The sequence below is a fragment of the Cordyceps fumosorosea genome, assembly GCF_001636725.1.
Source record: "Cordyceps fumosorosea ARSEF 2679 chromosome Unknown scaffold_21, whole genome shotgun sequence".
Classification (NCBI taxonomy): domain Eukaryota; kingdom Fungi; phylum Ascomycota; class Sordariomycetes; order Hypocreales; family Cordycipitaceae; genus Cordyceps; species Cordyceps fumosorosea.
Genome location: NW_017387321.1, coordinates 468,205 through 482,566, shown reverse-complemented (window position 1 = coordinate 482,566; position 14,362 = coordinate 468,205). Strand labels below are relative to the sequence as shown.

General features: G+C 55.9%; 5 protein-coding genes across 5 annotated transcripts; 3 read left to right on the top strand and 2 right to left on the bottom strand.

Moving 5' to 3' along the window:
- Positions 1–898: 898 nt before the first annotated feature.
- Positions 899–2,032, top strand: ISF_07432 (hypothetical protein; the record flags this gene model as incomplete). The annotated part of the gene is made up of 2 exons (XM_018851035.1): positions 899–1,083; positions 1,153–2,032. 2 exons carry the CDS (start codon positions 899–901, stop codon positions 2,030–2,032), a joined length of 1,065 nt encoding a protein of 354 aa, XP_018701947.1.
- A 1,035-nt stretch (positions 2,033–3,067) lies between these two features.
- ISF_07431 (isocitrate dehydrogenase Idp1) lies at positions 3,068–4,713 on the bottom strand (the record flags this gene model as incomplete). Its single annotated transcript, XM_018851034.1, has 3 exons — positions 3,068–3,495; positions 3,651–4,187; positions 4,308–4,713. 3 exons carry the CDS (start codon positions 4,711–4,713, stop codon positions 3,068–3,070), a joined length of 1,371 nt encoding a protein of 456 aa, XP_018701946.1.
- Positions 4,714–8,101: 3,388 nt separating this feature from the next.
- Positions 8,102–8,820, top strand: ISF_07430 (hypothetical protein; the record flags this gene model as incomplete). Its single annotated transcript, XM_018851033.1, has 2 exons — positions 8,102–8,169; positions 8,250–8,820. 2 exons carry the CDS (start codon positions 8,102–8,104, stop codon positions 8,818–8,820), a joined length of 639 nt encoding a protein of 212 aa, XP_018701945.1.
- Positions 8,821–8,956: 136 nt separating this feature from the next.
- ISF_07429 (hypothetical protein) lies at positions 8,957–10,749 on the bottom strand (the record flags this gene model as incomplete). The annotated part of the gene is made up of 3 exons (XM_018851032.1): positions 8,957–10,084; positions 10,146–10,607; positions 10,693–10,749. 3 exons carry the CDS (start codon positions 10,747–10,749, stop codon positions 8,957–8,959), a joined length of 1,647 nt encoding a protein of 548 aa, XP_018701944.1.
- Positions 10,750–11,253: 504 nt separating this feature from the next.
- On the top strand, positions 11,254–13,242 carry ISF_07428 (hypothetical protein; the record flags this gene model as incomplete). The annotated part of the gene is made up of 2 exons (XM_018851031.1): positions 11,254–11,660; positions 12,423–13,242. 2 exons carry the CDS (start codon positions 11,254–11,256, stop codon positions 13,240–13,242), a joined length of 1,227 nt encoding a protein of 408 aa, XP_018701943.1.
- Between the last annotated feature and the right edge of the window lie 1,120 nt (positions 13,243–14,362).

The following is a 14,362-nucleotide window of genomic DNA, read 5'->3' as shown; positions in this document are numbered from 1 at the left end:
AGCGGTAAAGCAGTGGCGCTCTTCCATCCTCAAGACTTCATAAACCCGTGACTGCGAACTTGTTTGGAGGCTCTACTATAACTTCGTACCTTACTAGGCGGAGCGTAACTTGACCAAGATGGTTCATTAAAACACCTCCATAATTATCGCTGAGGCGCGTTAGGCTTGGCAATAAGGCGAAGCTGATTGCGAAAGAATGTATTATTGACAAATGACCATGATCATATTCCTTGCCCTTTGTTTTCTTTTGAGCGTTGGATATATGTTTGCAGTTGCTGCTCAACTTCCTACCAAAGTGCCAGCTTGGCAGACGAACCAGTACAACACATTGCATATACCAAGATTACACATTGAAACTCATCTGGTAGCTCTATCAATTCTAAAGTCTTAGTCCACCAATGATATGTGATACGTATCGAGTATCCTTTTTAATGCACCTTGGTAAAAACTGGTAAATGCGCAGCTATCTACCGGGTAAGTGCGGCCAGGCCTAGAGTGCGCGACGATACCCACAGCGCCCTCGACATGGTGTCAGTCTGCTCCTCAGAGCTGGCTACTAGAGGCGCCTCACAAGCAAACCCTTTCTTGCCCTCTCCATATCCGTTACATCCCCCATCCCTCCCTGCGCTTTCATCCAAATCCATTTTCCATCTCGCTTCCACATCCATCAAAACCTAACGCGTGGACATCACCTGCTTCCGTTTTTCCATCGAAACTTGACCATCGCGTCGCATTCATCGTCCAATTCAAAAACGCCGTTCGCGCTGCGCGGCCAAAAAGCCACGCCAGGGGAGTGCTTGCCAACAACCGCCCGCAGTGTTGCAGCCCCAACGCGCAGAGTCCCCCCTCTGTCGTCCCATTCATTTTTTTTCGACCGAATCTACAATACACATCCGCAATGGAAGACTTACAACCAAAGACGGAGCCCACTGCGGAGCGCAAGGCCGTCGGCTACAAGTCATGGAAGAAGAAGTATCGAAAGATGCGCATCGTGTTTGACCAAAAGATGCAGAGCGGCGAAGCGCTGCACAAGCAAGAAGCAAAGACTTCGGCTACAGTGAAGCGTCTAGCCGTCGAAAATGAGTATGTTTTCCCCTTAATCTATTGAGATGCTACCGGCGTGTTGTCAACCGCTGACCCAATCACTTCTAGTCGTCTCCTTGACATCCTCCTTGACATCAACAACTCTGCCCAGATTCCCCTCGATAAGCGCATAGACGTGGCTCTCATACCAGCCGGCGATGTCAAAACCCCCAGCCTCGCCATCGACCGCGAGCGCGCGTCGGAAAAGGCCGCCGCCCTCAAGAAGCTCGAGGAGCTCCTCACGGCAGTGCCACACATCAACTACAACACGGCGAAGACTGCCAACTCAGCCATCGTCGAGGACCTAACAGTAGCTTCCGGCGAGTCGCATCCGGTCAGCTTTCTAACCGCAGACGACGTCGACGACTACATCTTCACGGTTGACAGCGCCCTCGAGACCGTCGCCCACCTCCCGTCACTCGCGCCCCGCGCCCACCCCAACAGCCATCTCTCGTCACACCCGCATCTCAAGAACCCGACCAGCGTCACAAACTGGCTGCGAAAACACGCCCCCAAAGTCTTCCTCCAAGACGGCGAGGCGCATGATGATGCCGACGCCCCAGGCGGTGGTGCCGCTACCGCCGATGGAGGTTCTGCGGGAGGCCACGGCAACGGCCCTAGCGCACGAAAGTCCCGCGGCGGACGGGGTGAGCGCGGCGGCAAGCCGTCGGCACGAGGTAAGCGCGCGAGCGGCGTGTCTTCGTCCCGCACAAGCAACGCCACCGCCGCTGCCGCCGCCGGGCCGGACAAGAGCGACAAGGGCGACGCGGATGGCAGCATGGACGAAGACCCTGACTACGGCACGCCCGTCGGCCGTGGCAAGCGCAAGAGAAAGGATGACGCTGGGTATAGGCCCGGCGGCTCGGCTAGTAGACCGTCCAAGAAGAAGCGTAAGAGCGACGTCGACACGCCGAGCGGACGCCGTGTGAAGAAAGAAGTTGCTGAATAATGACCCTGCTTTTTCGGACGAGTTCTGGACTCGTATGATGATGGAGGAAGACAAGCTTCGTGGCAGCGGGTGGGCAGCAGAGGCAGCAGCTCTTCCCCGGAATCGGAAGCGGAGAAATACATGCTTGGGATGGATGGAGTTGATGGTTCTTCTTGAAAGGGTTTCTGAAAGGGTTTGTTTCACTTTTCTTGCTTTAGAACAGTTTTGCTGTTCATTTTTCTTTTTGAGATAAAGAGTTTTGTTTGCTACATATATAATGTCGCCCGTTCACCCACCGCCGGTCTGCCACGACGCACAAACCAAATGCAAATGGTATACAAGAGCTGTCGGGCAAGGAGAAAAAAAACGCACACGCAAAAAAAAAGCTGGCAATCAAAGGGCGGAGGGCAACATTTGGGGGGAAAACATGCATGATCACAAGGACCGGATGCACAAAACGGAGGAAAGGCGCAAACAAGTGGGAATTCAGTGACACACGCAGCAGATGCACCGTTGAGAGATGGTCAGGGAAGGGGGGCCGGGATTCATGTACTTTTAGAAGCGATTTTAATTTGATCTTAGAAAAATCCAGAATGAGGTTTGCAAAAAACTTTCTCGTAATATGTCACATTGTTTAAAGATATCTATGAACGACTTGTTGTTTAAGAACATGTATATTCAAAAATCCCACATCTCGGGGGAATGGCTGACATGGCGGAAGTGTTTTGTGGTATATAGTATTCAATCCCGTTCTATCCTGTCACACATGCTTTTTTTGGTCGTTTTGTCTTTTTTGCACGCCTTGCGTTGTTTTTTGTCGTTGATCCTGCCGTGGCGTGCTTCCGATGCCGGAGAGGCATGTCGCTCGCTGCGGGTCTGCTTGTTCAGCAGACGGGTTGCATCGTTGTGCTCCATTTTCATGGGATTGCGAACAGATGCGAACCGAGAAGTCAGTGGTCAATAAAACAAGAGTTATAAAATCGCGGGCTATTTATGCATTAAACTTTTCGGTGTGCCTTTACCAAGGGCGGGCTGCAGCTGTTTTTTCTAAATTCTTTACAGCTTGCCCTGGGTGAAGCTCTGCTTGAGGCGGCGCTCCACCGCGTTGAGGTACTCGGTGGTGGTGACGTAGTCCTCGCGGCCCGTCTTGCCGCAGGCGAGGGCCAGATCCTTGGTCATGACGCCGTCGACGTCGACGGTGTCGATGCAGGCGCGCTCGAGGGCCTCGGCGAAGGCGACGACGTCCGGGGTGTCGTCGAGCTTGCCACGCTGGACGAGGCCGCGGGTCCAGGCGAAGATGGAGGCGATGGGGTTGGTGGAGGTCTCGCGGCCCTTTTGGTGCTCGCGGTAGTGGCGGGTGACGGTGCCGTGGGCGGCCTCCGACTCGAACGTCTTTCCGTCGGGGGTGATGAGGACCGAGGTCATAAGGCCGAGGGAGCCGAAACCCTGGGCGACGACGTCGGACTGGACATCGCCGTCGTAGTCTGCGGTTGTTAGCGGTGGGTACGGGCGAGGGCGAGAAGAAGGGAGCAAGAGCCTGAAAAAATAGACCAAATGAAAAAATGAATAGCAGGAAACGAAAAAGAAATGCAGCCAACGGCAAATAAGCTGAAAAAAAAAGCAGTGCTGGGAAACATACTCTTAAGAGCCATGATGTAGCCACCGGAGCTCTTCATCATCTGGGCAACCATGTCGTCAATGAGGCGGTGCTCATACCAAATCTTCTTGGCCTCAAAGTCCTTCTTGTAGGTGGTGTCGTAGATTTCCTGGAAAATATCCTTGAAGCGACCGTCGTACTTCTTGAGGATAGTGTTCTTGGTGCTCATGTAGAGCGGGTAGCCCTTGTCGAGGGCGAGCTTGAAGGAGGCGTGGGCGAAGCCGGTGATGGACTCGTCGGTGTTGTACTGGGTCTGGGCGACGCCGCCGCCCGTCTTGAAGTCGAAGACGTCAATCTCCTCAGGCTGGCCGCCCTCGGGGGTGAAGACCATGGAGAGGCGGCCGGGGCCGGGAATGACGCGGTCCTTGGCGCGGTACTGGTCGCCAAAGGCGTGGCGGCCAATGATGATGGGCTGCTTCCAGCCGGGGACGAGGCGGGGGATTCGGGGGATGACGATGGGTTCACGGAAGACGGTGCCGCCCAGAGCGTTGCGGATGGTGCCGTTAGGGGAGAGCCACACTGGAAGCGTGTTGGTCAGCGTTGGTCGGGATGGTGGAGGGTCACGCAGCAAGGGTCTCGGCAATGGAGAGCGCCTGAAAGTTGGCCTAGAAGGAACTGGGGGGGTATTTCACAACTCACTCTTCTTGAGCTTGAATTCCTCGACACGGGCCTCATCGGGGGTGATGGTGGCGCACTTGACACCAACAGAGTACTTCTTGATGGCCTCGGCAGCGTCAATGGTGACCTGGTCGTCGGTCTGGTCGCGGTACTCGAGGCCGAGGTCGTAGTACTTGAGGTCAATGTCGAGGTAGGGGTGGATGAACTTGTCCTTGATGCTCTGCCAGATGATGCGGGTCATCTCGTCGCCGTCGAGCTCGACGACGGGGTTCTTGACCTTGATCTTCTGAGAGGTGGCCATGGTGCGGAAGGCGGCGGGGGAGTAGGTCTGGAGAGCTCCAAAGGCGGGACGTCGAAAGGCGGTGATGCGAGGGTGGGAAGCAACAGCGCGGGATGTGAGAAGAAGCCTCGAAACGGAGGCACTCATGGTGAAGAAGAGAGGAAGGAAGGACGGGAGCGAGGGAGGTCGATCTTAATGAAGGGCACGACAACTCAAGGAGGGGTGGTGGTTTCACACGCGGGGGCGGCAAGAAAAAAATTACAAAGAAAATCAGAAAAAGTAGAAAAGCTCGGAAAGACGCGGGGTAACGTTTAGGCTGGAGGAAAAGGCGGAATTGGGTTGGTGGTTGTGTGGTGGTGTGTGTGTGTTTTGTGTGTGTGATGCTAGTATATAGGCTACGACTGTTTTGCGTCGCGTAATAGCAACGGCGTCTGGCGCACCCGCGGGAACGGAGAAGGAGGAGTCCGAAGACGGGGGGAGGAGAGCTGTGAACCACAAAACGATTAGCAATTACATAGAATCATGAAATGCCCTTTTTCTGGGGCGAGGGGCGGCCGCAATGTACCAGCAGAGCTCTCTTGGCAGGTTGGCAGCGAAAGCTTGTTTAGCCGGGTGGATATCGATATGGCAACCAAAGCAACAGACCCCAGAAGGGAAGGGCTTTGAGCCGAGCCGAACGGAGAAGGTCGGAGTTTGACGGGGTAAAGGGCCGGCTGTTATTGCTCTTGTGCCGGGGGGGGCGGGCGGATTGCAAGTCGGGAAATGAGTAAAAAAAATTGGTCGGAGGTTTTGACGGATGGAATCCAAAATGGTAATAGAGAAACGAGAAGATGACTTGTTCAAGAAAATCTTGAAGAAGAATAAAAAGGGAGAGAGAGCTGGCACGTTTGTCGATGGACGTGTTGACTCGGATATAGACTACAGCTTAGCTGGCCTCGGCGCGCCACGACGTCAACAACGCTACGTCTCTTTGTCTATTGCATCCCCCCTCCTCCTCCCTCCATTACCCATGACCACCCGCCACACCACCCCCAACCCAACCATCGCCAGACACGAGACCTTGTTCATGTCCGCATAGGAGCCCTACGCAGGGAGCGCGGCTCAAGTGACGTCGGTCGGCCAAGAAAAAAAGCTTGACGGGGCTGAAGTGGCCGCTTAAAAAAAGGGCCATGTGGGCGTGGTGCAAGGCCATCGTGGGATGCGGAGAGGAGCGAGACACGGCCGATTTGTGCGACGCTCGAGGGCCTTTTGTGTTTCGATATTTTCGGCATGACTTCTTTTGTGGCTAATTCCAGCTCTTCCGTTAGAATTTCCACAACCCTACGGAACCTCTCTTATTAACCACCCATCGGAAACAACGTCGGGCGGCACCCGCGGACAGGGCACAGACGGGGCTTTTTTTTTGCACGGCACCACCATCGGCACAAGGCCCCTGTTTAGCCTGCGGCGCAAACTAGCGGCACAGCCTGGTCTCTCCGCCTGGTCTCTCCGCACCGCGCATGGCATGAATTGAGGGGTTGGCCGCCGTGAGAGCCAGGGTATCTGAACGGCAAGTTTGGCGTGGCGTGGGGGGCCAGGTATGTCTGTCCTGAAAAGAGGTTATCCGTACAAAGCAACTCAAGGTTCCTCAAGCAACAATTTTATTCCCCGCCGATCCAGCACAATTTGCCTAGATCATGATACGTGACGGAACCGACAGATCCGGGGCCTTATTCAGCTTGTCACCACCAATTTGCTAGACTCATTCGTGTCATCTTAGGATGACCACGTCCAGCACCTAGCTCATCAGGTTCCAAGTCCCTGATTTCAACGCATCCGCACCCGATGGTCAAAAGAGGACACTGAGGACGAAGCCAGCATATCATTTACTCGCGCATACTCGGCTGGAGTTGCACATTCCTACCCCATCCCTTTGGCAAGCCCCGCCTCTTGGGGGCCGACATTACCAGAACGGATGAATTCAAGGTGTTGAGCTGCATGGGCGACCTTATACCTAGAATAATGGAACGAAGAGTTATTAGGGCGACCCTCATGCCGCTCTGGCAATAAAATGGCTTCAATGACCGTTGATGTAGAAGAAGGAGCCACGGGCCAATGGGTACCCCCGACATCTATAACCCTGTGGGTGTGTGTGCATCGGCTGCGAAGTGAGATTCCATGTAGCATTATTAAGGCGCCTGTGAGTTTCCGGCTGTCGCTACGTCAAAGGTTAGACGGTTACGCCGCCGCTGGGAAAGCCAGGCCGTCGAGGCCAGAGAGTATAAAATGCCAGCACTTTTGCCCACCTGCATTGGGCTCCAGCTGCCACCCTGTTCTCATCTTCACTCCTCTCTTCTCCTAATTTGGGAACTCGACTAACAAAAACGAGAAACACTTCATTTTCCTACAGTGACCACTTGGCCTTGATAATGCGCTGCCTTACTATCGCTTCTTTCGTTTCGCTCGCGGTGCTACTGCAGGCACTACCTCGCACGTCAGAATTGCTTGGCCAATACCCCTGGAACGCGAGTTTGCTCACGACTGCTGTACTGCACATAATTGATGGCGAATCAAACAACTTGTTGTTCAAGGGTCGCATGTACACCACGGATACGCAAAGTAGACGGCTTACGCCCCCGAGGTCATGGCAGCGGATAGAGAGGCCACTGTAGGCGGCGAGGCGCGTCACTGATGTGATGTTGTATTGCCTTTTTCCTCTACTTGGATGAATATCATCTTTTTGTGATCGAAGTTATTCCGCGATACTAAGCGTGATCTTTCAAACTTGAAGTAGTCGTAGCCCGAGCTCGATGCCGTGGAGATGAGCGCACCACACCGGAACCCGACAACTTATCAACCTTTTGGACTAACAACGACCTGGTGCGGGGAAAGAGGGAGTTAGGATAATAAGATCTTCTCCCGTACACCTCCAAGTATCTACTAGTCCAGTAGTATATCGGCCCACAGAACCTTACCAATGCAACGCATACAGACACATCACAGTAGCAAAAAAGCGAGGCCGCCAAGCGCCGAGCCTTACTGTAATACCTATATCATAGTCGCGTGTTTCCATCTGCACTGAGAAAAGCTTACATTCTTTTATCTTTTTTTACAGAACTCCAAAAAAGTGATTCATACTTCGACTTCCTACCGTGACCACCGAGCTCAAGATGCGTGTCCTTGCTATTGCTTCTTTGCTTTCCCTCGCAGGGCTACTTAGTGCGCTGCCTCGTATGTCAAAAGCTCCTTGCTGACGCTGCTGAGCTGCGGACTTACTAACGAACATTTTACTTAGTTGAACGCGAAACAAACACCTTGCTATCCAAGGCTCGTATGTGGATAAACGCAAACGCAAAGACGGCTTATGCCCCCGAGGCCATGGCGGCGGATAGAGAAGCCACTGCCGGGAACGAGAACATTTAGGCGTGTGGCCATCAAGGGGTGCATTTGAGTTCTTCAGGGTCGTGACGGAGAATGGGTATAAACCGCCATTCATTCACCATGTAACGTGGTAACTAGCTAACGAGAGAGTAGAACGGCGGATGAAAATGTAACAATGAAGCCATTGGTGGACGCTTCCCTCGACGGCACGCAGAAAATTGTCGTCTCTGCGCGAACTGGAAGGTAGGGACGCTCCTACTCGTTGAACCACCATGTTTTTACTGGGCAAGAGAAACAACTGACATGACTTGGTTGTTGTCCAGTGAGCAAGGGTCTCTGATACCAGCAGTGCTGCGAATGACCAAGTACTCTGGTGCTATTCGAATAGACGACATCAACCTCAAGAATGTGCCGCGCGTGGTCCTCCGGTCCTCCATTACCACCATCACACGACAAGGCCTCGAGCTGGATGCCACGCTGCGCACCAACCTGGACCCCTTGTCGATGACGGAGTGCTACTTTAGTGACGAGGACCTCATCAGCATGTTGCACCGCGTGCGGTTGTGGGACGCTGTGCAACGCCGCGGCGGCCTTGACGCTAGCATGAGCCGGATGCGCTTCTCCCCGGCCCAGCGGCAGCTGCTCGGCCTCGCCCGTGGTGCGCTACACCACCGTCGCGAGGGTACGCGAGTCGTCCTCATCGACGACGCCATCACCGCTCATCTCGATGAGCACATGCGCACCAGGATGAATGACTTCATCGACGGCGAGTTTGCTGCCTGCACCGTCCTCATGGTCGCGCACGACCTCGAGGCAATCCGCACGGCCGACATCGTCATCACGATCGAAGGGGGCGCCATCACCAGCGTGCTGGCGCAAAACGGTGCAGGTTGATGCCACGTACTGGCCTAGAGTCGTAATCGCAGGGTCCAGTCTGTGATTGAGCAATAGTAGCTTCATTGTCCTATCGTAGAGCCCATGAAGTTCCATGATTGTTGCATCTAGACGTACATATAAATCACCCCGTTCCTTAAACATCAAAAATATCGCCAACGCCGAGCGCGCCGCCCCGGCGCAGGTCAACAATGTCCAGCCGCCAACCCTCCCAGTGCGTCAGCGAGCGCTTCAGCTCCTTGATGCGCTCCAGGCGACGCATCTGCTCCTCCTCGTGTGCCTTGCGAAACGCCTCCTCGTCAAACTCGGCGTCGTCGTCCTCCAGGAACCCCTCTTCCCCGTCGTCGTCACCCCCGCCGGCGAGCGCGTTGAGGCCGTTGGTGAGGAACTGCCCGATGCCGCCGCCCGTCGAGTTCTTGCGCTGCGTCGGCGAGTTGCCATACGGTGAGGCGGACAGGTCCACGTCCTGGAAGCCGGACGGCTCCAGGTCGCGTCGGCGCTCCAGCCACGCGCCGCTGCGCAGCTCGTGCACCTCCTTCTCCAGCGCGCGGATCTTCTTCTCCAGGCGCTGGCGTTCCTCGCTCTCCAGCTCGTCCATGCCCTCGTCGTCGAGGCCGCCGCCGCCGCTCTCCGTGGACTTGCGGCTGCGGAGCTTCGTGTTCTCGCCCTCGAGCTTCTCCACGCGCGTGCGGAGCTCCGCGAGGTCAGCCTCGGCCTTTTCCTTGTCGCGCCGCAGCGCCTGCGCGCGCGCGTCCTGCTCCTTGTGCAGCGTCGTCAGCGTCGCCACCTTCTTCTCGAGGCCGTCGGCCCTGCGGGCGAGCTCCTCGCGCTCCGTGCGCAGCGCCGTCATCTCGCTCTCCAGCGTGCCGGCGCGGGTCTCGGCGCTGGAGCGCTCGCCGCCCTCGCGCACGGCGCGCTCCGTGGCGCGCTCCAGGTTGCGCTTGACGTCCTGCAGCTCGCGCTGGGCCTTGCCGGCGGCGGCCTCGGCGCGCGCGGCCTTGTCCTCGAGCGCGGCGACCTGCTCCCGCTCGGAGGAGGCGCCGCTGGCGCGCCGCTCGAGCTGCGACCGGAGCTTGGAGATTTCGACCTCCATGGACTCGATCGTGGACGTCTTGGAGTCGAGCTCGGCTTGGAGCGCCGCGGCGGCGGCGGTGGGCGGCGGCGAGGTGGTGGACACGGACGGGCGGTGCGCGTGGCCGGAGCCGCGCGATACTTGCTGCTGGAGTTGCGAGTTTCGGCGCTCCAAGGAAGCAATCTCGCTCTTCTGTGCACGTTTTTGTTAGATTTGCCTCTGAGGCTCGGCGCGCTGTCGGCCATATCCTTACCAGTTTCTCCGTGTCGTCGGAGGAGCTCTTCTTGTCGTCTGCTTCCCGCAGGTCCGCGAGCTCGTCCTCTGCCTTTTTCCACCTCTTCTCCGAGTCGGACGACTCCTTCTGCAGACGCTTGGTCTCCCTCTCCAGCTCCTCGATCCTCGCGACGTGCTTCCTGTAAATGTCCGGCGCGGTGTCCCCGTCCGGGCTCAGCGGCCCGGGCGAGGCGGGGGTGCCGGACACGGAGCTCGCGCGGAACGACGTGGACCTGGCCTTTGACTGCTCTGCCAGGGACGGCGCGGCGGCGGGCTCGGACTCGTCGCCCTTGCCGCCGTCGACGAGCGGCTTCTCCTCGATGGCAGAGTCCTTGTCGGCGTCGTCGTTGGTGGTCGTGTCGGGCGCCGCGCCTTCGTCGGCGGGTTCATCCTTGGTAACCTCGGCGGCCTTCTTGTCTTTCTTCTTCTTGCGTTGCTCGACCTAGACGGGGGCGGCTAACTGTAAGCTTCGGGGGGGGCGACAACACGTGCATAACCTGGGGAGGGCGGGGGGAGGGCAAACCCACGCGCTTCTTTGCGGCGGCAATCTTTTCCTGACGCGCTTTCTCCTCCGCGTCAGCCATTTTCGCTTAGTGAAGGTATGGGTCGGGGAGCTGATGAAGTCGCGCGCTCGCTGTTGATGCAATGGCGCGCCAATTGCCTGGGTTCGCGATGGGCTGGAGCTTCAACCCTGGCGCCCTTGAGCTATGTGGCTTCAGGGATGTCATACAGTATATCTGGTCGTGCTGACACTGTATACACTGTGCACGCAAAGCCAATACCCCAACACCGTTTCACAGTCGACGCTTGAACAATGATGTTGAATTGCAAAGTATCCTATATGAGAGGCAAATTTGAACAGAAATCTTTCATATGTAATTATCAAGGTCTCGGAATCACTTATTTGTGTGTGGCGTAGCCGCGCAGATGTATGCCACCTCGGCTGCTGACTGCCAGCTGGCAAACGACTGCGTGCAGCCGGTGCCAGCTCTTGCTTTCCGATTTCTGCATCTACATATGCCGTCCCACGCTATGAATCGAAGGATCAATTCCTCGGAAACTCTGCTGGACTTATAATATTTGTTGCCATGAACTGGAACAACGGACAGCTTGCCCGCCATTCACGGAGAAGCTACAACAATGACACGACGAAGCAGAAGCAGTATTTCGCCCAGGCCAAGCGCCAAAAGATCACAGAACCCCGAAAACGAAAATACAGCGCAGAAGATTTTGTTCCAAGCTACCTTGAAGACTTGCCGGAGAAGGGGCAAAGACCCTCCCAGGATACGGCACAGCCCAGAGAATCAAGGCGCCGACTCTTAACATTGCAAGACGCGCCGCCGACAGTTTCAAAGAGCGATGCGAGCCTAGAAAACACGAGCTTATCCTCTCACTTTACGGAACAATACGATACGAGTATCGATGCAAAGCGACGCAAATTATTGCAGCAGAGTGACTGGTCCGGCGTGGAGTTGCAGAAGCCAGTCATTATCAAGTACCCCGAGACATCTAGATCAGCGATAAAGGTCCAGCGTCACATTTTACATCAAAAACTGAACTCGCCGCCGGCCGCTGCATCGAAGAAACATATGACTAGCGGAACAGTTATAAAAATCGCGAGCCAAGAATATCGTTGGAGCCCTGGAAACAACAGCGTTAAGACATGGCACTCCAAAGCTCAAAATCCGATGCCAGAGACGCCGATGAACAAGGCAAAGTCAATATACGACATCTCATCATCCGCGTCCAAAAGCTTCAACAGCTTCATACCCGAATCCCCGTGTGTTGAACGAGCCTTGCAAATTGGGAGAGCAAAGGCTGGCCACCAGTTGCAGCTGCAGAGCGCGATGCATACAAGTCCCTCTACACTTGACGAGCCCTTAGTCAAGGCTGCTCCTGCGACGCAATGCTTCCATCCGCAGCCGATCAGACGCATGCCCCAAAGCGTATACACTCGGTTATCGGATTTTGCGAAAGAAGTGGACGCCGCATTCAATTTCGACCGAGAGAGTTCTCCACGACCACAGCAAGTCAGGGCGGGTTGTGGTGCGCCAACGGAAAGCAACTCTGGAGGGAGTGCCGCGTCTGAGCCGCGCAAGGAGGACAGTTCAAGCAAGGTATCAGAATCGCCGAGAGGAACGAATCAGCAAAGTAGACCTAATCGCCTATCACTCTTCGAGTACAATTTTGTTCCGGCCGCCGCTCAGAAACTGCCAATTGAGCCGTTAGCGCAGGGTTCCGACTCACTACCCAGCAGCATCACCACGCCCAACGTATACAGAATAGCCGAGGCATGTCATCAGAGCAACCGGCTGTCGGCGCTGCCCTACAAACGCCCTGTGCCAGCAGCCCCGGAGGTTGTCGACGAGGAGGATAACATCATGTGGAAGCGGTTCGTGCTGGGGCCGAGTCAACCTGTTGTTGTCGAGTCAGCTGCACATTGCAGCCCTGACATCCTAGACGCCAAGGAATGCGACAGCCGGGGAAAACTCGGAGTGCAAGCAGCAGCGGCGGCTGAAGCACCGACGCGGAGCGCGAGCAGGCTACTCGACAATGTGTCTCCGGTCCCTGACCCACCGCGGCCTCAGGGGCCCACTCCGGCTCCGGCTGGGTCAGCACCGCCACCAACCGTCTCCGCGGAAGGCCCCTGCGCGAGCCTATCCAACGACCCCCAGAGAATTAGTGACGAGGACGGCGCTGCGTTGGCCCCTGTTTATTTCCGCGAGCAAGAAGATAGCCTCGAAGCAATGACCGCACACCCCACTGGAGATGCATTACTGGGGGCAAAGCCAGAGTCAACGACGTTCCACCCGCCGAGTTTGTTTGTGGGCAGGCTGGCCACCAGCGAGCGCGGAGCCAGCAGGAGAGCGGTGGTGGCGGCGGCAGCGCCCACCAGCGAACCAGCAACAGAACAGAGCAGCGCCAGAGCCAGAGCCAGCATTATCCCTGCGCGCAGCAAAGCACCTTCGGCGCGGGTGATGAGCAGAAAACGACGAAACAAGAGGCGCGAGGACGGACGGCCTGACATCAGAGCACTGCCCAACATTCAGGGCGATCCGATTGAGTATACGCCGTAGAGAGCGACATGCAGGATTGACTGCTGCCTGAAAGGTCGAGACATGCATTCTCGGTTGCGCTAGCTGCGATGCATTGCCCGGGGATGGATGGAGGTGGTGTCAGGTATTGCCCCAAACTGGGAGGGGGGGCGTGGATCTTGCGAGCGAGCGATTGAGGGTTCATGTATGAAGGAGAAGTTACGTATGTACGGAGTATGTCGTATGTGGTTTTTGTGTGCTTGCATGTATGGCGCATCATGAGATTAGATTACCAATAGTCAAGAAATGGCATCATGTGCATAGGTCAATCTACTATCCCATCCATCCTAGCTCCATTTGTTCTGGGCTAGGACAAGCCCTCTCTTGCTTGGCAAGCTCAGGGTAAAAGATAAGACCAAACAAGCTTTCCCCTTCCGCGCCTCACCCTTTCTTATTCCCGTGCCCACCCGTCTTTCCCCTCAAAGGGGTTGTCATTTGCGAGACGATAACACTCGCGTAAAAAGAGAAGAGCGCCCAGCACTGCCTCCCCACGGTTGATGCAAGAAGGAAGCCCACATGAGTTTATCCATGCCTCGAGTAGTCTGGCCGGGATGTAGGGTAGAGCGGTGGTGGAGTCATGCGTCCACTGCGCCACCACAGAAGAAACCCCCATTCCTTCTAGAAAACTTCCACGGAGATTCGAACCCCCCCCCCTTCTCCCTGTGTGGGGAAAGAGGAACGGGTACTTGGCAGCAAAGTCGCTTGGGCAGCAAAAGAGGTCATGTGGCTGTCGCCCTTGGATTTGGAGACGAATGGTGAATTAGGTTTGGGGAATCCCTGGCGAATCAATGGAGGGGCAGGATGGGCGTGGAGAAATTCGTCTGCCTAGAGCTGTACTTCGTAAAGACGAGAAGGGAAAAAAAGAGCAAGGAGGGGAAATTCATTGTCTTGGGGCGATGCGATGACTCTTCTTTGGGATGGCTGATTTGGCATCGGCGCTGATTCGTGATTGGACAATTGAGAAGGAGTCACAGCGAAAAGAGTAACTGCCGGTGACACGACCGCGGCGCCTGAGCTGAGCGACGATCCCACGCATCGTTTTAGGCACCGAGATTCTTTCTCCTCAGCACTCATGCAGGGCAATAGGGGTACATGACTACCA